Source organism: Carcharodon carcharias, chromosome 2 (assembly GCF_017639515.1).
Source record: "Carcharodon carcharias isolate sCarCar2 chromosome 2, sCarCar2.pri, whole genome shotgun sequence".
Lineage (NCBI taxonomy): Eukaryota > Metazoa > Chordata > Chondrichthyes > Lamniformes > Lamnidae > Carcharodon > Carcharodon carcharias.
The window spans coordinates 173,712,240-173,734,498 of record NC_054468.1 but is presented as its reverse complement, the minus strand read 5'-3'; the positions used below and the strand labels follow the sequence as shown (position 1 = coordinate 173,734,498).

Below are 22,259 nucleotides of genomic sequence, written 5' to 3'. Positions count from 1 at the left end.
TTTTGTTTTTATCACCTTCAAGAATCCCTGGCTTCTGTCCGGCCTATGTCAGTAGAGTCAGCATTGTCAGGGAGTAAGGGAAGGGTCAGTGTTTGGGGGGAGGCAGGGTAGCATTGTCAGTGGTTGGGGGGGGCAGGGTGTGAGCATTGTCAGTGAAGGGGATGATGCATTAATTTAGGGTTGACAGGTCCATTTAAAGCAGTGTAAGTCAATGAACTGAAGACAGACATTAAGGGGCCTGTCTTCAGTTCGTGACAAAGAAAAGGAGCACGGCTGCACTCTAATTATGCTCTGTACTTAGTCTCCCGACTCTTTTTGTCACTATCCGGGAGATCCATTATCTTTTGCACTTTTATTAAATTAGAAACCCTAAGGCCTATAAATCATTCACCTTTCTGACAAATTCTTGCAGGAATGGGATAGAAGGGCTGGAAATAAGTCTGGGACCTGGAATTGCTTAGTAGCCTGACAACAAAGATTTTGGGGGTCTGAAGGGTCCCCTGGCTGCTCCTTTGAAGGACAACAGTGTAGAAGCCATGGGAGCTCTTATTTCATGATCAGCATGCCGATTGCTGAAGGTCTCATGTGGTTCCCCACCTGTGGGATTCAGACCAGGGTTGTAGCTATGGCCTCAATAAATAGATATTTTGTTATTTAAATACATTCCTCAGGAAGAAGATTCATATTTTTATGGGGGGAGGGCCCTCCATGGCCCCGGCAGCAGTTATTGTATTATCCAGCATGTCGCAGCAGGCAGGTGTTGCAATCCTTTTGTTTTTTTTTAAAAACAGATAATTTTTATTTCCTTTTCAACCAAGTGCAGACAGGCAGGTCAGTTTTCTGGTCAACTCCGACCCAGTCTTAGGACCAATCAGTGGTAGCACCACCCCATTCTGGAGCCTGTGCAGTGGGAGCAGCAGGCTGGGCACTCCAGTCCTTTGTAGCTGCTTCAGGGGTGAAGGTTGTCGCCTTCGCGTATGGACTTGCTGCCTTCGCATATGGACTTTTCGCCTCCAGTGTCTCAACCAGATTTTTACTGATTGCAGCTGCAAACTGCTGGATGGGCACAGAAGGGACCTGCACCCCCTCAGACCAGTTGGTAAACTCAGGTTGAACGAACTCTGCAACGGGAGCAGTCCACTCTCCCTGGTACTCCTCCTTACCAGCAGCCTTCTCCGCAGCAGCCTGTTCCTCCTTCTCAATCTCATCAGGATCCCTGTAAAAGTACAGATCAGGCATCACCTCCCATGGATGTTCGAGACTAATAGTCCCACGCATATGCAGAACTTGCTGGGCAAGCATTCATCACAATGGAGTGGGCACCCTTGTTGCATGGGACTGTGGTATCCACGTAACACAGGGGCGAGTCAGTGTTGCACATGGCAATGGTGGGGAAGTTAATGTATGATGCTTCGGTTAAGGGGTGATGGTCCTGTCGAGGGTCTGTCACCACCAACAGATGGGGCTCCCCGAAGGCAGCCTGGATGTGATTGGTGAACGTACCCGGGGTAAACCTTCCAGCATGGGAGTGGCACCAGCGACAGCAGCAAACTTCACGATAGCACGCTGCTTAAATAGTCTGGAGGAGATAACGCAGACTTGAGCTGGGTTCTCGATAGAGACAATGGCACAAGCAGCGAGCAGCAATTTCTCCCATGTCGTCTTCAGGTTGATGATATAGATACCATTACTTTTCCTCTTGTAGACATATTGCTCCATCTGGAAGTCCAGGTTGGTGCTGCCCAGGTGGGTAGAAGCAGCAAGGAATTTGAGGACATCCTCCTCCTTCATCTGCAGCACATCGAGGCCTCCGGACATTGTGAACGTTTCCCGTTTCCCGTTAAAAGCAACGACGGGTAACTCAGCACAGCGCCATGTGGAAGCTCGACACCTGTAATCAGCATATATAATTGGGAACATACCCGTTCCTTTAATATCAGCTTGGATAAACCACAGATGTGATCTTGATGTTATTGCTAACACTCACATTTAAAGGGCCCATGCTTTTTGTTCTAAGTCAGCTGATTGACAAGCCACAATACTAATAGATGTGCTTCTAAATAAATGTTAGAAATCAGAAATTGAAAAAGTTGCTGTTAACTTTGCATCCTTAATCTCTATAAAAAATGGAAGTCATTATGATAAACTTGCTAGAAGTGCAGATATGAATCTGCAGTGATCCTGTTTGCATTTTTATTTTGCTTTCATTCAGACGGTGATACCGGTGGGATGATTCTATTTTCAACATTTAATTTGCAGAATCTATTAGGATTGGAATATTATTAGGAATTATATTAATCTTTAAGGATTTAACATTCTCAATTCCAGAAATATGAATCACTCAATAATTTATGATAGTTGAAATGTCTAGCTCATCCAGACGGAATGTATAACTAACAAAAAAGTAAACAAATGATAACATCATGCACTTAACAGGAAAGGATGCCACCTGCCTTACTCCTATACTGGATGCTTAGTGGTAAGACTGTGATGATGGTAATTACTTATGCTACAGATTTTTTGACAGTCCAGTTATTTATGCATGGTAACATGTTTGATTTAGAAACAGAAGGTATAACAACAGAGGACCCACAGAGCAAATGAGTTCAATCTACTGAGTTCAGAATTACCAGTGTAGATCATAGATACATTAGGCAGAACCTTGGAGGAGGAATCTGAAATTTGGCAGAAATTGGGTGGTTTGTAAGGGCTGAATAATACAGGAGGGCGGACGGCTTGTTTCCTCCCCCCCACTCCAGGAGTAAAGTCAGCGTTGAGCAGACCTGCGCTGAGGGCAGGCTAAACAAAGGCCGAGAAGGGTTTATCCCCCTCACTGCAGAGGAAGTTCCGCCCTTGGGAGAGCCAGCCATTCTGATTGGCCAGCAGCTCCATCAGCATATTAGTGGGCACTGCCAGGACTGCAACAGGGAACAAGAAGGAGGAGCAATGGATCTCGAGAAACAGGTATGTCCAGGGAGGGTTTGGGCAGGTTGGGGTTGGTGAGTTTAAGACTGCAGATGGGTAGGAAGGAAAGGGGGTTCTATATTAGGGAGGTCCCCCCACTCCCGCCGATCTGCAAAGGACTGCCCCCGAAGATCAAACCCCGCCTTCCTTCCTGCCCTTTGAAGAATTTATTTAAAAAGTCAGGCTGTCCACTCCCATCCAATTACCCATACTAAACACTTTTGGTAATAGGCCGAATTGACCCTAGCAAATTTTGGCACCCGTCCACCCATATTATGGGGGTGAGCTTGGGTATGGGTGGGAAGGTGGTGGGGTGAGCACCGCCCTATTTTATGTGCCATCCTGCCGAAAACACGTCCAGTGGGGACATGTAAAATGCAGCCCTAAGCTTCTAAGAGATTAATGTAAAAATGTAATTTATTTGGTTCTTGGACATCTGACTAACTGTTCTGTCTCTCTTTCACATCTGTCACAAATTAGAATGTTTATATTTTCTATCAATGAAACATTGGTGTTGGTAATCAGAGCTAATAACTAATTGTTTGCCTTGGGAGCTTTGAAAATTCAATGTTTTTATCATTTGAAAAATAAGTTAGGATGATGAAATATACTTTGCCTATCTATGTCTCTTTGGCTTGATGTACTTTCTTAAATTAAAATGTGAATAACATTTTTAAATATTGGATTAAAAACCTATTGAAATTCATCATCAGACCTTCATTCAAATCATTTTAAGAAGCAAACGAACTAAAATACTGTAATACACAGAGACATCATTTGACCATCCACTCAGCAAAGTAAAAAATAGAATGTTTTAATTTGGGCATAAAGAACATCAACAAAATCAATAGTCTTTCTGAGATGGGGGTTAAGCTGAAAAGACAGAAGCAACAGTGATGTTGAGGAGCAGGTTGAACAAGAAAGGAGGTGAAACGAAAAAAAGAGCAGGGAGGGACTGGCTGGTTGACAGTGCAAACCAGGGCTAAGACAGGAAGAGGAAGATAATAAGGCAGAGCCCAAAGGATATCCAAGGCAGCAAGGAGACCTAAAGTACTACCGCACTACATTTGCCAGGAAGGTGTAATTGCAGTATGACAAATTTATTTTGGCGCTTTTCATTATAAATGTGGACGAAGGAATTTATAATGAAAAAATTAAAACAGGAATTATGCTCAGATGTAAGATTTTGTTATAAATGTATTTAGATTCATGTTTGTTTTTCATTTTGAACACTTACCAGTTGGAGAAATGTAAAAATTACATTATAATAATCAGAAGCAAGAACCCATACGGATTGTTTTCTTCACAAGACCTAAGGACATTTATAATGCCAATCTGAGTAAAATCCACTAATTCAGAACAGATAAAATATTAAATATTTGAATGAACATATTTTAGTGTAAAAATGCTACTGTAGCTGTCAAGGGCAATAACTATACTACTTTTATCATATCGTTCACAGAGATATGACAGAGGTGGTCCACATTAAAGACCGAAAGGAGGTAATTCATGAAATGAAATATTCTCCAGATGGATCTTACCTTGCTGTAGGTTCAAATGATGGGCTGATTGACATCTACACAGTTTCACAGCGATACAAGAAAGTTGGAGAATGCAGCAAGTCATCTAGTTTCATTACACATATTGACTGGTCTATTGATAGTAAATATCTACAGGTCAATGATGGTGCTGGAGAAAGACTATTTTACAAAATGCCATGTAAGTACTGATCTTTTCCTCCCTTGTTTGGAAATGAATGTCATCATAGATGCCATGTTTTGCTTATTTTATTTCAGTATGTTCAATGAGTAATGTTTTTCAGGAAAAAAAATCAATGGAAATTACTCTCAACTCAATAACTATTAAATGCCTAATGCTAATTTTTTAAAAAAGTTTTATTTTATTCAATTACAGTTAGAGAAAGAAAAACTTTATGGGAGCTTCAAGTGTGCTACGCAGGTCTACCTGCAAAGTTGTAGTGTGGGGGGTGCCACTGGCTGCTTCCTGTACAGCTCACATGTCAACTGAAATGGGGTACACAGGTTTGTCCCCTGTGTGTGCCTGAAGTTGCTGAAGATAGGGTGTCATGACATCAGTGACGTCAGGCTAACGCAATGCAAGAATAGTAAAAATTAGCCAATAAATGGACAGGCAACGCCTTCCTATTTTTGTTCCTTCATGGGATGTGAGCATTACTGGCAAGGTAAGCATTTATTGTCCATCCTTAATTGCTCTTGTGAAGGTGGTGTTGGTCCACCTTCTTGAATTGCTGCAATCCATGTAGTTACTACCACAGTACTGTTAGGTAGGGAGTTCCAAGTTTTTCACTCAGCAACAATGAAGAAGCAACAATATAGTCCAAGTGGTGTGTGGCTTGGAGGGAAACATGAGGGTGGTGGTGTTCCCATGTATCTGCTGCCATTGTCCATCCAGGGTGGTAGCGGTCATAGGTTTGGGCGGTGCTGTTGAAAGAGCCTTGCTGCAGTGTATCTTGTAGATGGTACATAGTGCTGCCACTGTATGCCAGTGGTGGAGGGACTAAATGTTTCAGGTGGTGGATAGAGTGCCAGTCAAGTGAGCTACTTTGTCTTGAATGGTGTCTAGCTTCTTGAGTGGTTCTGGAGCCAAACTCATTCAGGCAAGTGGAGAGTATTCTACCACAGACCTGACTTGCACCTTGTAGATGGTGCACAAGCTTTGGGGAGTCAGAAGGTGAGTTACTTGCCACAGAATTTCTAGCCTCTGATCTGCTGTTGTAAGAAGATCATAAGAAATAGGCACAGGAGTAGGCCATTTGGCCCATTGATCATGGCTGATCTGATTGTGGCCTTAACTCCACATTCATGCCTGCCCTCTAAACCCTCAGCTTCCTTGTCAATCAAAAATCTAAAAACATCTAACTGATATATTCGATGAATTCCAAACTGCCCTGTGAGAAAAGAAATTCCTTCTCATCTCCATCTTAAATGGGAGACCCCTTATTTTTAAATTGTGCCCCTTAGTTCTATATTCCCCGCAAGGGGAAACATCCTCTCAACATCTACTCTGTATAGCCCCTCAGAATCTTATGTTTCAGTAAGATCACCTCTCATTCTTCAAAACTTCATTGAGTATAGGCCCAACCTGCTCAACCTTTCCCCATAATCTTCATCCCAGGAATCAGCCTAGCAATTCTTCTCTGAACTGCTTCTAATGTGTGCCTATCCCTCTTTAAGTAAGGAGACCAAAACTGTACACCTTACTCTAGGGCCCATACTTTTGCTCCTGGGTTGGGAGAGGAGAGAGGGAAATTTTCCAGCTCTGTGAACCTGACCCAGGAAGGTCAGATTTTCAGCCTGGTGGGGTGGGGGAAAGCGGGCTGGATGAGAAGTTGGGCGCACCACTCACGGAACAAGTGTGGAGGCTGCTGGGTGCAGAGGCGGGCTGGGCACAAGGCGAGCCACTATGCACCGGCTCTTTGTTGAAATTAACAAAACAAAAAATAGCCCTCACCCCCCCCATAGCCCTCACCCCCCACATTCCCCATGCCCTATCCTTGCTAACCCATGCCACCTCATGGCCCCACCTACGCCTATGGCCCTTCATACCCCCAAGCCACCCTCTGGTCCCTTATACTCCCGATGCCACCTAATACCACCCCTATGGCCTATCTTAATCTTATGGCACCCTGTATCCCTCTGCCTACCCCCTATGGTCCCTCATACTCCCTATGCCCCTCAATCTACTCCCTGTGGCCTCTCATGCCACCTTTAACAATCCATGCCTCCCCCAGTCATCACCTCTTTATAACCCCTGTGCCAACTTGGTGCCAATCCATGCCCCCTATTCGCCACCTTTTACCCTTATTCCCTCCATGCCAACTGATTTGGTATCCATCATGGGCAAACCTCAGGAACCATGCTGACATAAATAAAGTTATCGATTGATGATGTCACTATTTTAAAAAAGCACTGTCATTGATAAAAAATATCTTTCAACTAATCCTGTATAAAAGCAAACATTTCTATTCAATAACCACTTGGAGCTGTCAAACTGCTCACTTAACAGGCACCCCACTGTGATAATGATAGGTTGTAAAATCAGTCATTCAGCACAAATCCTACAAAGCTAATTCTTGGGCTAATGTCAACAGACAGGGTGAAACATCAAGCACTGATTTTCTTTTTACACTCCACACTTTTTTTTACATTTAAAGCCCAGCAGAGTAAAAGCCCTTGACAGCTTTGACAGTTCCAATGATCTTTGATAGTTCCAATGATCTTGTACAGTTCCAATTAGATTGACAGTTCCAATGAGTTTTGATAGTTCTGACAGTTCTTTGACAGTTTGGAAGTGCTTTGACAGCTTAACAGTTCTTTCCAGCTTGGATAGATCTTTGACAGCTTTGACAGTTCTTTGACAGCTTGACAGTTCTTTGACAGTTTGACTGTTCTTTTACAGCTTTGATAGTTCTTTGACAACTTGGACAGTTCATTGACAGCTTGACAGTTTTTTGACAGTTTGACTGTTCTTTGACAGCTTGACAGTTTTTTTGACAATTTGGACAGTTCCAATGAGATTATGCACTTTTTCCACGCAATTGTGTCTAATTTTAACAATAACAAAGGGTATCTGAACTGTCCAAAAGGGTACCAAACCTCTCCCAAAGGGTGCTTACCTCTCCCAAAGGTATCCCAGGACCATATCCAAATGAGTACCTTACCTCTCCAAAAGGATACCCTGGTCATCCAAATGAATCCACAAGGTTCAGACCTGCTCTTACCTGGTCTAAATCTGCTTGGTTTCCTGTTTTCTATCTTTCTGCTTTATTAAATAGCGTTGTTACATTTGCAGTTTTACAATCCGCTGGGACCTTTCCAGAATCTGGGAAATTTTGGAAGACTACCATCAATGCATCCATTATCTCTGCAACGACTTCTTCTCGGATTCAAGGGTCCAGACCATCATGTCCAGGGGACTTGTCAGCTTTTTGTCCCACTAGTTTTCCTAGTATTTTCATCCATTGACAGTGATAGTTTAAAATTACTCCCACCCTTTTGCCCCTTGCTTTTCTGCTATTCTTGGGATGCTTTTTGTGTCTTTTACTGTGAAGTACTTGTTCAAAGGGCAGAATCAACCCACATTTGCACCAAGTGCGGTAGCGAACGGGAAAAGCGACATTTTACAGCTTTTCACTCTGTCTTGTCCCAGTCCTGCCACATTAATTATGCTTTCCCGGGGAACATGCTATTTCGATGGCAGGCAGGCTCCTATTCGCCCGCCACGCCATCACCTCGCTGCTTCATCACGCCATATTTAAAGTGCAGCTGCGCCCACACTTCCAGCCAGGATTGCTGCAAAGAAGACTTGGCCCTGAAAGGCAAGAAGACTGCAGCTCCATGGTTTAATGACACGTCCCTCAAACGACTTTTGGATGCTGAGGATGCCAGCAGTGATATTCTCTTCCCCCAATGCGGCGGGATTGGGATAATACAGAATGAAAAACCACCATACAGGATGGGCAGCAACATCACCAATCCAGCATAGGAGATTGTGGTAGCATCAACGCCTTTCAAAAGAGGATAGCCGCCCAGTGCGGAACCTGGCACTGATGAATGAGCTCCTCTGTTCCACCAGGGTAAGTCACTCTTCTCATCACTCTCAACTCACACACTCACAAACCCATCACACATCCATAGGGATCTCAATCACTGTCAATTCAAGGGACATCACCATTTACTCTCACATATATACCTTCATTGCCCTCATCCCATCCACTCACTACCCACACATGCCAGGCATACTCATCATCTGGCATGGCAGGTGTCCTGCTTACACTTTCTCCATCTCTGTTCATGCAGGAGAGGCTGACACACAATAAGAGGGAGAGGTCGCAGACTGATGGAGGAATGCCTGAAATCAAGGTCCTCACAGACTTTGAAATTACAGCCATCCAGTTGGCCGGCGAAGATCTGGACCATTCTTGTGTTGACAGTGAGGTTGGCGGTGCTCTACCAAGTGAAGATCCAGCAATGCAACATGCATCAGACAACCATGCTGTGAGTGATATGTCTTGTTTCACAAGCCACTGCCATGCACTAATTATCTCTCCTTGCTTTTGCAGGCACAACTGGGAAAAAGCCAATGAGTCCACGATCCAGGGCCTCCAATCAAGCCCCGAAGGCACCTTCATTGAAGACCTGTCACAGCGCTCAGACAGCGCAGAGACATACATTTCGGTGGGACCTAGCTTTAGAGTATCCTCGGGATCACAACCTGATGAGCACATTGCACTCTTTGATCCACAGCAGGCAGCAGCAGGGACTTTCCAGGTCTCCAGCACCGGAGGACTGCTGGAGGCCAGAAGTCTGCTGAGCCTGAGTTAGTCTGGACTCAGTCCTACCTCAATTGCAGGAACTGCAAAAGCAAGCTCGGGGACATCAGGAAGGGATGTCTGCTGCACTCCTCAGATTGCAAGGCACGATGGAGGAGTCCGTCTGCCTTCAGGCTGAGGTGATAGCAAGGCATGCCAATGCACTGAGGTCAACACTGGTAGGATGGCGGCCGATATGGAGACCTTGGTCCAGGACATCGCTCCTGCACTGCTGCGCGGGCTCAAGTCCATCGCCAGTGCCATAGTTGGCCTCCAGCGGTGTGTACATGAGAGGGGTGAGGGTCAGCTTGATCTCACTCCAGCTACCTCTTCCCCTTAAGAAGTCAGCCAGGGTCCCTCGAGCACCCACGGGGAGGAGGGTCAGCAGGTGCACATCCCACACCACCCGCCCAGGTGACTCCAGGTGTGTCCGGCCCATCCGAATCCCCTCTTCTTGTGATCCCAGCAGCACCAGCTCCACAGGCTGAGGAGGGTGCCCCTGCCACACTGCAGGACCCCGAAAGCAGGCCAGGGCCCTTCAGGTCTTGGCCCTCCAGAGGACGCCCATCAAGGTCATCACAGACATAGCAGTCAGCAGGTTGCCTCCATCTCCGCTGTGGATGTCGGGGGAGAACTAAGACGTAGAGGCAGAGTTAGGAAGGTTAAGAAGATATAGTTGCATAGCCTGGGCACGGGTCTTAATCATTTGTACATAATTTTCTCTATTGTAAATTAACTTCCAAGAATGTCTCCCTGCCTATGGCTCCTTATTCTGATGAGCAGTGTTCGAGTCACTCAGATTTGAAACCTTAGTTCCTGCACAAGATAAAGGCAGGTGTCTCAGTCCAGGGCCACTTCCCTGTGCAGTGTGCAACCTTCAGACCAAAGTGATGGTCCGGCCTCACACTCCCTGGACACATTACTGATGCCTGCACCTTGATGGTGCTTGTCATTGCAGCCAGAATGTCGTGGGCAGGCGTCACAGAGTTCCGTCATTCTCTCTACAAGCTCTCATTTGCATCTGTGACCAGTGACACTGTGCTCTTGAAGGTGTCAGGTATTGAAAGCGGACAAATGATCAGGCGCACTTAAAGTTTCATGGCTGTGTCTCCATGATGTGACCTTGATCAGATCACAGATCGTAAGCGAACTGCCCTCAGCCAGACAGGAGTCAGACATTCACAGAGTCTTTGTGAAGATCTATGGAATGTCCTCGTTGCATGTCGTCATCGTCCTCCTGGAATCAGGTGACCATTAGGGCCTCCACTGCATCTCCATAACAGGAGCCTTATCACAGAGGGTATGTGCACTGCCATAAGCCAGACAGGAGTCAAATGTTCACAAATGCAATGGGAGGATCTATGGTGCCTCCTCATTGCATGTTGTCTTCATCCTCCACAAATCTAGCAGCTATGAGGGCCTCCCAAGCACGTCTGCCTCATCTGGCCAGTATGATGTCCTCATCGCTGTCATTGTCGCCTTCGAGGACCTCCTCACCCTCATCCCCGTCGGCCACTTCCTCATCGGAGGAGACATGCAGCTTTTCCATCATATCCTCAGCTGGTCCCTCTCCTTATTGCAGTGCTAGGTTGTAAAGGGCACAGTAGGCGACGATGATGAATGACTCCTCTGTGGAATATATTGCAGGGCTCCACCATACCAGTCCAAGCACCAGAACCTCGTTTTCAGCATCCCGATGGTTTGCTCCACCAAGGTTTGAGTTGCAGCATTAGCCTCATTATACCTTTGCTCTGCTGCAACCTGAGGTCGCAGCGCAGGTGTCATCAGCCACATCCTCTGTGGGTAGCCCTTGTCCCCAAGGGGCCATCCCTGCAGCTTCTGTGGACCCTAGAAGATGTCAGGGATCTATGACCAACTGAGAAAGTAGGAATCATGGACGGTCCTTGGGAACCGAGCACAGACCTGCAGAATGTGTCTGTGGTGGCCACATACCAGCTGCACATTCAGCAAATGGAAGCCTTTAAAGTTGACATAGTTGACCACTTGTTGCGACGGAGATCTGATCGCCATGTGAGTTCAGTCTACGGCACCCTGCATCTGTGGGAAACCTGAGATCTGGGCAAATCCAGTTGCTTTTGCTGGCCTTCCTGGTCCTGTGCAAAGTGCACAAAGTTGTGTGCCTTCACGAATATGGCATCCGTGATCTCATGGATGCATTTGTGCATGGAAGCTTGCGATATCCCACAGAGGTCACCTGTGGAGCTTTGAAAGCAGCCATTGGTGTAGAAATTGAGTGCCGCAGTCACCTTCACGGCCACTGGCAGTGGATGCCTGCCATGGCGCCAAATCCTGCAGCAGCTGGCAGATGTGACCCTAGGCGTGTGCAATCTTTGGCAACACTGGTCCTCGGTCATCAGCAGGAATGAAAGATGGCGTCTGTAGACCCTGGGTCTAGCTAGGCACCGACCTGCGATGGCTCGCTGTGGCTCTTCAGTGATGTGTGTGGGAGCCCCAGCCACCCCTTCTTCCTGAGGGCACTGCTCCTCCCTCTGCACAGCCAGGTGCCTCCGTTGCTCTCTTCTCCATCGTCTCTGCTCTGTGTATGCAACAAGGCATACAGCTAGCTCATCAGGCGCCATGCTCCTAATGTACTACTCCTGCAGGATGAAAAAAAGAGATGCATGGGTTAGTTTGGGTGTTCTCAGAACCTCTCTTGGTTAAATCTGAAGGCCCCCTAACGCATCCCAGAGGGTGCTGGCCACCACTTGAATGTCCAGAGTTTAGTGCACTGCATGGCTGCCTGAAACCTCACCCTCCCCTGCCCCGCTCCACCTTACTGATTGGCAGCAGCCTTGCCCACTTGACTGCATGCTGTGCTCTCAGCTCAGGCACCGGCATTCTCCTAACCCGCTGTGCAAGGCTGCACTGTTAGCTTAAACCATGGGGGTGACTGGCCCAAACCGGAATGACAACTTTGCAAGGGTCTGTGAGCACCTCCACTAGCGACTGCTCCATGGCCAATTTTAGCAAGGAGATTATACAATGTGCGCAGTTGCCCAACTGTTCTGCAGTCCACTAAAACGCTCATTAATTTGCAGTCTGTGCCCGAGGGTTGAAAAGCTCTGGAGCACTTGGTAGCATTTTCATGCCTCTGCATTGCTTGAGTGGGCAGATAAACTAGAGGCCCCACTTCAAACATGTCAATGTGGCTGTGTCTGAACTGTCTCGGCTGTGGAGGAATGGTCCTCGGTCATCAGCAGGAATGAAAGATGGCGTCTATAGACCCTGGGTCTAGCTAGGCGCCGACCTGCGATGGCTCACTGTGGCTCTTTAGCGACATGTGTGGGAGCCCCAGCCACCCCTTCTTCCTGAGGGCGCTGCTCCTCCCTCTGCACAGCCAGGTGCCTCCGTTGCTCTCTTCTCCATCGTCTCTGCTCTGTGTATGCAACAAGGCATACAGCTAGCTCATCAGGCTCCATGCTTTTGCACAGGGTGGCCCTTGTCCCCCCCTTCTCTCCCACAACTCGCCTCAACCACAGGATAGCCCTTGTACCCCCCCACTCCCACTCCACACCTCGCCTCAACCACAGGGCAGCTCTTCCCTCACCCCCCCCCAATTCGCCTCAACTGCATGGCAGACCTCGCTTCACCCCCCCAACTCATCTCAACCTTGGAGCCCAACAGGTAACCCTCGTGAGTGCTACGCCACGTTACTGTGCACTCACCTCCGAGTTCTCCTCGCAGTGCAGCCTGCCAAGTGCATGTCTTATACATGCTGTTGTGAAACACATGACTGCACACCAACATGCCCGGACGATCCAACATGGGGGGATAATTTTGGCCGGCTGGCCTTATAATGATATTGAAATGCATTACAATGAGGTTCCCGACGTCTGATGGTGGGAAACGCAGCTCGCCATTGATGGGCAGAGTGGATGATTGCAAACTGGTTTCATGAAGTTGTGAAACCAACCTTTGGCCTTCTCGCCATGTTGTCCGCTCATCCCGCTGAGCACACCCAGTGGGGACGGAAAATTCCACCCAAAGTTTCTATCATTTCCTTGTTTCCCATTATTAATTCCCCAGCCTCATCCTCTGGGGGACCAGTGCTCACTTTAGCAACTCTTTTCCTTTTTATATACTTGTGGAAGCTTTTATTGTCTGTTTTCATATTTCTTGCCTGTTTTCTCTCATACACCAATTTCTCCCTCTTCATTTTCTTTCATCATCCTTTGCTGTTTTCTAAAATTGTTTTGATCTTCTGGGCTACCGCTAATCTTTGCAGCATTGTACATTTACTATCCTTAATTGCCTTAATTAGCCATGGATTGTATATCCTTCTTAGAGATTCTTTCTTTCTCGATGGATTCTATCTTTGTTGAGTCATAAAATATCTCCTTTAATGTCTGTCACTGCTGCTCTAACATCTTAGGTTTTAACCAATTTTCCCACCCCACTTTAGCCAGCACTGTCTTCATACGCTTACAATTCAGATCCACTTTCCTCACCCTCAAACCCAATGTTAAATTCTATCATGTTATGGTCACTCTCACCAAGGGGGTCCTTTACTATGAGGTAATTAATTAATCCTTTCTCATTAAACATTATTGGGTCTAAAATAGCCCATTCCCTGGTTGGTTCCAGAACATTTTGTTCTAAGAAACTGTCCTGAATACACTCTATGAACTCATCCTCCAGGCTAGCTTTGCTAATTTGATTCATTCAATCTATATGAAGATTAAAATCTCCCATAATTATGCAGTATCTCCCTTACCCCATTATTTATTGATTTCTACTCTGTCCTACATGTAAGTACTATCAGGGAGCCTATAAACTACTCCCACCAATGTCACCTATCCTTTGTTATTTTTTATTTTCACCCAGACAGCTTCTACATTTTGATACTCTGAGCCAAGATCATTTCTCACAACTGTACTGATTTCATCCTTTATTAATAGAGCCTTTCAATTTCTTGCTGTTCTTCCAAAATGCCAAATATCCTTGAATACCCAGGCCCCAGCTGTAAGCCATGTCTCTGTAAAGGCCATCAAATCATATTCATTTATTTCTGTTTGCCCTATCAATTCATCTATCTTGCTATGAATCCATTTGGATAAAGAGCCTTTAATTCTGTCTTTCTAAAAATTTTCCCTACTCTGATTTTATTCGCCTGTGCTCTGTTATATTTGTGCACTCTGCCCTTTCCTTTGACACTTAGGTTATCATTACCTGTATTGTTACCCTGCACTATTGCCCTCTCCTTCCTCTTTAACTTACCATATCTCCCCTCATGTGAACCCTCCTTCCTACAGTTTAGTATAAAGCCCTCTCTACCAAGTTTCTCCATTTCTCCCACACCCACCTTTGAGCCATGCATTCAACTCTCTAGTCATATTTACCTGATGCCAATTTGCTCGTGGCTCAGGTAGATCATTACCTTTGCTGTTCTGCTTTTTAATTTAGCCGCCAGCTGCTTATACTCTCTCAGCAGAACTTCTTTCTTAGTCCTACCTATATCGTTGGTACTGATGTGGACATCAACAACTGGATCCTCCCCCTTCCATTCCAAATTCCTCCTCCAGCCTGAGGAGCTGTTCAGAACCCTGGCACAGGGCAGGCAACACAGCCTTTGGTCCTCATGCTCTTGGCTGCAGAGAACAATATCTATCCTCCTAACTATTGTGTCCCATACTACTACATTCCTTATTACTCTCCCAACTTGAATGCTGCACTGCAGCATGGTGCCGTGGTCAGTTTGCTCATTCTCCCTGAAGTCCTTGCTCTCGCCCATATAAACTGCAGGAGCATTGAACCTGCTGGACAATTGTAAGGGTTCAGGCTTCTCTGTTGCTAGCTTCTAGATCTTGCTAGCTTCTAGATCTCCATACGTGCCTCACTTGCAAATCATCCTTCTGTCCCTGACCACAGATCAAATCTGAAGCACCTGGCCTAAGGGGTTTGACAGCCTCCTGGAACAATGTGTTCCCCTCCCTGTTGCATCGCACAGTCCGAAACTCATCAGCTCTGGCTGAGGTCTTTTAAGCTGCTGACACTTACTGCAGATGTGGTTGTCATGAATCTCACAGGTGTTCACAAGTTCCCACATGCTGTAGTTGCAACACATCACCTGGCCTGTCAACCTTATTGTGTTTTATTTAACTAATTCGTTTTCAAGCCTACAAGCATCACTCAGTGATTTTCCGTAGTTATGTTATGGAGTTAACTATTTCTGCTATAAATTTAATGCAATAATTATATCCTCCCAGCACCAGCTTAAACAAGTGTCCCAGTTTAGAAAGATAAATTAAAACTTAAAACACCCCATTAACTCCCTGCTCACCTGATTCGTGCCTCTGGGTTTTGGCTTTCAGGTCTCGCTGGTTTTCCGCTATCTCTCATGGACCACTCCTTTTTTGTAAGAGACCAGACAACACCACCTCCCTCACTGTACTGAATTCCCTCACTTACCAAATTCCTGTAGTCAAGCACTTGGGCTCGCTGAACTCAATCTTGAGCTGCCATATTTATGTTATTTGCAGCCACAATATCTGGAGGCTGGCCCAGTTAAGTTTCTGGTCATTGGTAATCCCCAGAATGTTGATTGGGCATGGGGGGATTCAGTGGTGGTAATGTGTTTTAATGTCACAGGGGGATGGTTAGATTCTCTCTTGTTGGAGATGATCATTGCCTGATACTTCTGTGGTAAAAATGTAACTTGCCACTTATTATCCCAAGCCTCAGTGTTGTTCCAGATCTTTCTGCTTGTGGGCACGGACAACTACAGTATCTGAGAAATTTCAGATGGTACTGAATACTATGCAATCATCGGCGAACATCCCCACATCTGACCTTATGAAGGAGGGAAGGTCATTGATGAAGCAGCTGAAGATGATTGGGCCTAGGACACTACTCTGAGGAACTCCTGAAAAGAGGTCCTGGGGCTGAGATGATTGGCCTCCAGCAACCAGAAACATCTTCCTTTATACTAGATATATTCCCAACCAGTGGAAAGTTTCCCCCCAATTCACATTGGCTCCAGTTTTGCTAGGTCTCCTTGCTGCCACTCTCAGTCAAATCCTGGCCTGGTGTCAATGTCAGTCACTCACCTTAGCTTTCGAATTTAGCACTTTTGTCCATGTTTAGGCCAAGGTTGTAATGAGTTCTGGAGCAGAGTGCCTTGGCATAACCCAAACTGAGCGCCGTTGAACATGTTATTGTTGATTAAGTGCCACTTGATAGCACTGTCAGTGACACCTTCCATCACTTAATATTTATGATTGAGAGTAGATTGATGAGGCTGGATTGGATTTGTTCTGTTTTTTGTGGACATGACATAGCTGGACAATTTTCCGCATTGTTAAAAGATACCAGTGTTGTGGTCATATAGGAACAGCTTGGCCAAAGGCATGGCTAGTTCTTGTGGACAAGTCTTCAGCACTACAGCCAGGATTTTGTCAGAGTCCAGTCCTGAAACAACAACCATTAAGAAGCAGATTTGGCCATGTACTGAGGTTATTAACTTAGCAATTGAATCTGAGGTGATTTTGATAACACTTCCTTCTGCAAGTATGAGGACGGTAGTTACAAAGCTACTTCTGTACATGAGCAGGGCATGCAGAGGAGGAGGCAGAGAGGGGAATCTGCGCAGAGGGAGGAGGATGAAGGCTCCGCTTAGAAGACCCTACCCCAAGAGGGCCTTCTCAGACCCTCAGCACGTATGTTTTGATGAGCCAAGAGCAGTGCCTCGGGAGGCTTCACTAAGGAGGTAGTGACAGAGTTGTGTCACCTCTTTCTTTACAACTTGGAGCTGCAAACCAGGGCAAGCATTGCCCCCCCACCCTCCCTCTCCCCAGTGGTTTTGGAGGTCACCATCACCATTTCTTCCGATGCAATGGGACCCTTGCAAGTGGGAGCTGGCAACTGCAGAAATGTGTCACAATCTGTAGTCCACATAAGCATTCAGAAGATGATGAAGGTGCTGTACAGAAGGAGAGGGGACTTCATCATCTTCTCTGGAGGAGTAAAGGCCAGGATGAAAGGACACATGGATTGCCCAGGATAGTGGACTTCCTGATGGTGCAGGGTGGGATACCCCAACTGTAAGGGCTACCACCCTGTCAGCATGTAATTGTTATGCAATGACATAAAGGAATTAATTTCGGTAAATGCTCAGTACCATGGCAACACCCACAGTGCTTTTATCCTGCAACAATCAGAAATTCTTACCATCTTCAGTTCTCCAAGACATCATGGATAGCTGCTCAGTGGCAAGGTAAAGCTCCACCATACATTGCTCATGACCTCCTCCTGCCATCCCACCAGTGAAAGCCCTGGAGTCACCTACAACACCATTTAAAAGCCAGAGATTTCCCTGCTTGAATCTCTCAAGGGGATAGCTGCAGTACATGCCTGAAAGGGCCTCCATATTTTTGGTGGTGTACTACATTGTGCCCAACCTCATTGTGAGGACCGAACCACTACTTCATAGGATCTAGAAGCCACCTTGGGAGAAGGATGAGTAGGAGGAGGAAGGGTGAGGCCACATGCAACTGGATGAAACAAGAGGGACTGTATTGTGAAGCTCTGCTTCAGTTAAAAGGAACTTCACCACCCCAACATGGATCCAGTATTCCCTTACAGTATATTCGATTTTAAATCCCCGTGACAAGGTCCCCTTAATGTACATCACTCAAAAAAGACCAAGAGCAAAACATCCACACAACAACAAAACATCAATAATACGATAAGCCCAGAACCATTCACCCTTGTGCAACCTTTAGTGGCTGTCTTGTGAATTTCCTTGTCTGGCTAGTGCGCCTACACAATGCTACTCCTCTGGCTACAAGGCTGTTGATTTTCAGTGTTCGAGACTGGTCTTGGAGGACATCCTTGAGCAGATCTGGCCCTTGAGGTCCAGCTTCAGACTGCACCACCTCAACATAATAGTAAAAGCAGAAAATGCAGGAAATACTCAGCAGGTCAGGCATCATCTGTGAAGAGAAAAATGGAGTTCAAGGTTTCAGATTTGTAACCTTTTATCAGAACTGGGAAAAGTTAGAATGTAATGGATTTTGAGCAAGTGAAAGCGGGAGGGGCAGGAAGAACAAAAGGGAAGGTTTTTGATAGGGTGGAGGGCAGGAAAGCTTAAATGCCAAAAGGTTTCATGGCACAAGACTAAAGGGAACGGTAATGGGACAAGTAAAGAAACAAAAGATGTATCTAGAGGAGGCATGACAGGCAGGATAGCTACCAAATGAATGCAAAGTTAAGGAAATAAGAAAGGAACAGGAAAAAAATCTGCCAAAGAAACACAAAACAAAAAGCGGGTACAGGTTATAATCTAAAATTTTTGAACTCAATCTAAAGTACCCAGTCGAAAGATAAGATTCTGTTCCTCAAACTAGCTTTAAGCTTCATTAGAACATTGTAGCAGGCCAGGGACAGAAAGATCAGAGAAATAAAATGACATGTGCCTGGAAGCTTGGGATCACGCTCGCGAACTCAACAGAAATGCTCCACAAAATGGTCACCCAGTCTGCCTTTGGTCTCCCCAGTGTAGAGGAGATCATATTGTGAGCAGCGAATATAGTATACTAAACTGAAAGAAGTAAAAGGTGCGCGAGGAGACAGGTGACTACGCCAGAGTGAGACATAGACTGAGTGAGTCTATTTAGGCTCCCATGGGAATTTGTTGCCTGGGTGAAAGAAGTGCGGTATACGTAGGAATTATTCTAAATCAGGAGCAGCTGAACAGAAATGGGTCTGGATGTAAACCTCACATTTGGAGCTGAGTTTGAAAAAAAAAAATCGAACAGTGACATCACAGAAAAACCGTAAGTTCATTGGTTGGTAAGAAACTGCTGTTAGTGTCTTTAAATAGCTGTAAGCTAGAAAAATGTATTATTTTTAAAGAAGTAGCTACTTGGATTTGAGTAAGAAACACTAGGAATAAGGGGTAGTCAGGGCCAGTCGCATAAAGTAATATAAGTAAGCCAAAGTATAATAAAGTTAACATAAGTGAAGTAAAGTTAATACATGGCAGGGCAGCTTGGTTGTGTGAAATGCGTGTCCTGTAATATGTCGGAAGTCGTGGACACGACTGTTGATCCAGATGACCACATGTGCAAGAAGTGCTGCCAGCTGCTTGAGCTTCAGGTTTCGGAGCTCAAGCAGCAGCTAGAGTCACTGTGGTGCACCAGCGAGGCTGAGAACTACGTAGAAAGCATGATCAGAGAGGTGGTTACACTGCAGGTTAGGGGCATGGAGGCAGAAAGGGAATGAGTGACCACCAGGCAGCCCAAGAGAACCAGGCAGATAGTGCCGGAACCCCTAGGGTGCCGCTTGTTAATCGATTTTCTGTTTTGGATACAGGTGAGATTGTTGGTTCCTAAGAAGAGTGCAAGAGCCAAGTTTGTGGCACCATGAGCCGTTCAGCTGTACAAGAGGGAAGGAAGAAGAAAGGAAGAGCAATAATGATGGGGGATTCATTAGTTAGGGGAACAGACAGGCCTTTCTGCGGCTGTAGACGTGACTCCAGCATGATATGTTGCCTCCGTGGTGCAAGGTCAAGGGTGTCACAGAGTGGCTGCAGGACATTCATCTGCGGGAGAGTGAACAGCCAGAGGTTGTGGCCCATGTTGGTACCAATGACTTAGGTAGAAAAGGGGATGTGATCCTGCAGACAGAAATTAGGGAGCTAGATAGAAAATTTGCAAACAGGCCCTCAAAAGTAGTAATCCCCAGATTACTACCAGTGCCACGTGAGTACAGAAATAGGAGGATAAGGCAGATGAATGTTTGGCTGGAAAGATGGTGCAGGAGGGAAGGCTTTAGATTCCTGAGACACCAGAACTAGTTCTGGGTGAGATGGCACTTGTATGCACCTGGATGTGTTGCACCTGAACAGAGCCGAGACTGAGTTCCTTGCAGGGAGTTTTGCTAGTGCTGTTGGGGGGCTTTAAACTAACTTGGCAGGGGTGAGAGAACCAGGAGGTAATATTAGAGAGTAACAGCAAGGTGCACAAAATACTGGGAGAGATAGATAAAGCTAGAATAGAGAGTAGTAAGTTAATAGGCTGAGCTGGAGTAAGGGAGAATGTAATGAAGCCTAAATCAGGGTTATACTGCATATATGTGAATGCACAGAGTATAGTATATAAGATTGGTGAGTTACAGGTGCAGATTATGATGTTGCAGTGATAACAGAGACTTAGCTCAAGGAAGGGCAGGACTGAATGTTAAATATTCTTGGTTACAATGTGTTCAGGAAAGATAGGGCAGGAAGAAAAGGAGGAGGGGTGGCTGTATTGGTTAAGGAGAGCACTGCAGTGCTAAAGAAAGAGGATGCCCCAGAAGGTTCAAGGACAGAATCAATTTGGCTAGAGCTAAGGAACAAAAAGTGTCCAATTACATTACTCGGTGTAGTTTATAGGCCACCAACTAGTGGGAAGGATGTGGAGGAACAAACCTGCAGGGTAATTACAGAGACGTGCAAACATTATATAGTTATAATGGAGGACTTGAATTACCCGAATATAGACTGGGGTAGTGGTAGTGTAAAGGGCAGAGAGGGGCAAAAGTTCCTGGAACGTGTTCAAAAGAATTTTCTACAGCAGTATCTGGCCATCCCAACAAGAAAGGCACAAAAACAAAAATTGCTGGAAAAACTCAGCAGATCTGACAGCATCTGTGGAGAGAAAGACAGAGTTAATGTTTCGAATCTGTATGACTCCTCTTCAGCACTAAAGAGAAGTAAAAATGTGGTGAAATATACACTGTTTAAGGGGGGTTGGAAAAGGTGAAGCTGGATAGAAGGCCAGTGATAGGTGGAGGCAAAGGAGGGATTGCAAAAGATGTCATAAACAAAAGGCCGAAGGGGTGTTGATGGTGGTGGTACTGGCTAAAGGAGGTGCTAATGGTGACATTAAGAGTAGAAAGCAGAATGAGCAACTGACAGATGGCCCTAGTGGGGGTGAGGTGGGGCAGGGGTACAGTGTGGGGGAAAAAAATTGAAATAGACTAAGAGTGGGGATAAAACAATGAATGGAAATAAAATTAAAAACTAATAATAAAAATAGGTGGGAAAAATATATTATATATAAAAATTTAAAAAATAAATATTTGAAACAAGGGGATCAAAAAGGAGTGAGGATGGAGGAGAGAGTTCATGATCTGAAGTTGTTGAACTCAATGTTAAGTCCGGAAGGCTCTTAAGTGCCTAATCGGAAGATGCGGTGCTGTTCCTCCAGGGAAAGTAAAGTGGCAGGTGTTGCACCTTCTTCGATTGAGACAGAGAGATCAAGGAAGGGATGGGAAGTATCAGTGATGGACCATGTGAAAATGATGGAGGGGTGGAAATTGGATGCTCTCTCTGTTTCAATTTCTGGTGATAGTTTGTCCACCAATATTTATTACAAGCCGACCGACTCCCAGCTACCTGGACTACAACTCCTTACATCCTGCTTCCTGTAAGGACTCCATCCCATTCTCTCAGTTCCTTCACCTCCATCGCATCTGTTCCAATGATGCCTCTTTCCAAAACAGTGCCTCTGTCATGTCTTCCTTCTTTAACCGAGGTTTCCCACCCACAGTGGTTGACGGAGCCCTCCACCATGTCTGCCCCATCTCCCGCGCCTCTGCCCTCCCAGCTTCCTCTCCCTCCCAGAACCATGATAGGGTCCCCCTTGTCCTCACTTTTCACCCCATCAGCCTCCGCATTCAAAGGATCATCCTCTGCCATTTCTGACAACTCCAGCATGATGCCACCACCAAACACATCTCCCCTTCACCCCCTCTGTTGGCATTCTGTAGGGACCGTTCCCTCCGGGACATCCTGGTCCACTCCTCCATCACCCCCAACACCTCAACCCCCTCCATGGCACCTTCCCATGCAATCACAGAAGGTGCAACACCTGCCCCTTTACTTCCCCCCTTCTCAACGCAAACTGGAGGAACAGCACCTTATCTTGCTCAGCCTTTGGGC

The 22,259-nt window shown here is 45.9% G+C and overlaps 1 protein-coding gene and 1 pseudogene across 2 annotated transcripts in view; one reads left to right on the top strand and one right to left on the bottom strand.

Annotated features, from left to right (window-relative positions):
• LOC121269068 (echinoderm microtubule-associated protein-like 6) overlaps positions 1–22,259 on the top strand; it is a 738,052-nt gene that overhangs the window by 399,967 nt on the left and 315,826 nt on the right. For both annotated transcript variants that reach the window (XM_041173516.1, XM_041173508.1), the window contains exon 9: positions 4,427–4,683. In XM_041173516.1, the coding sequence (XP_041029450.1) occupies positions 4,427–4,683 (257 nt within the window). The remainder of the gene's footprint in view (positions 1–4,426; positions 4,684–22,259) is intronic.
• Positions 862–1,827, bottom strand: LOC121269079 (annotated as a pseudogene).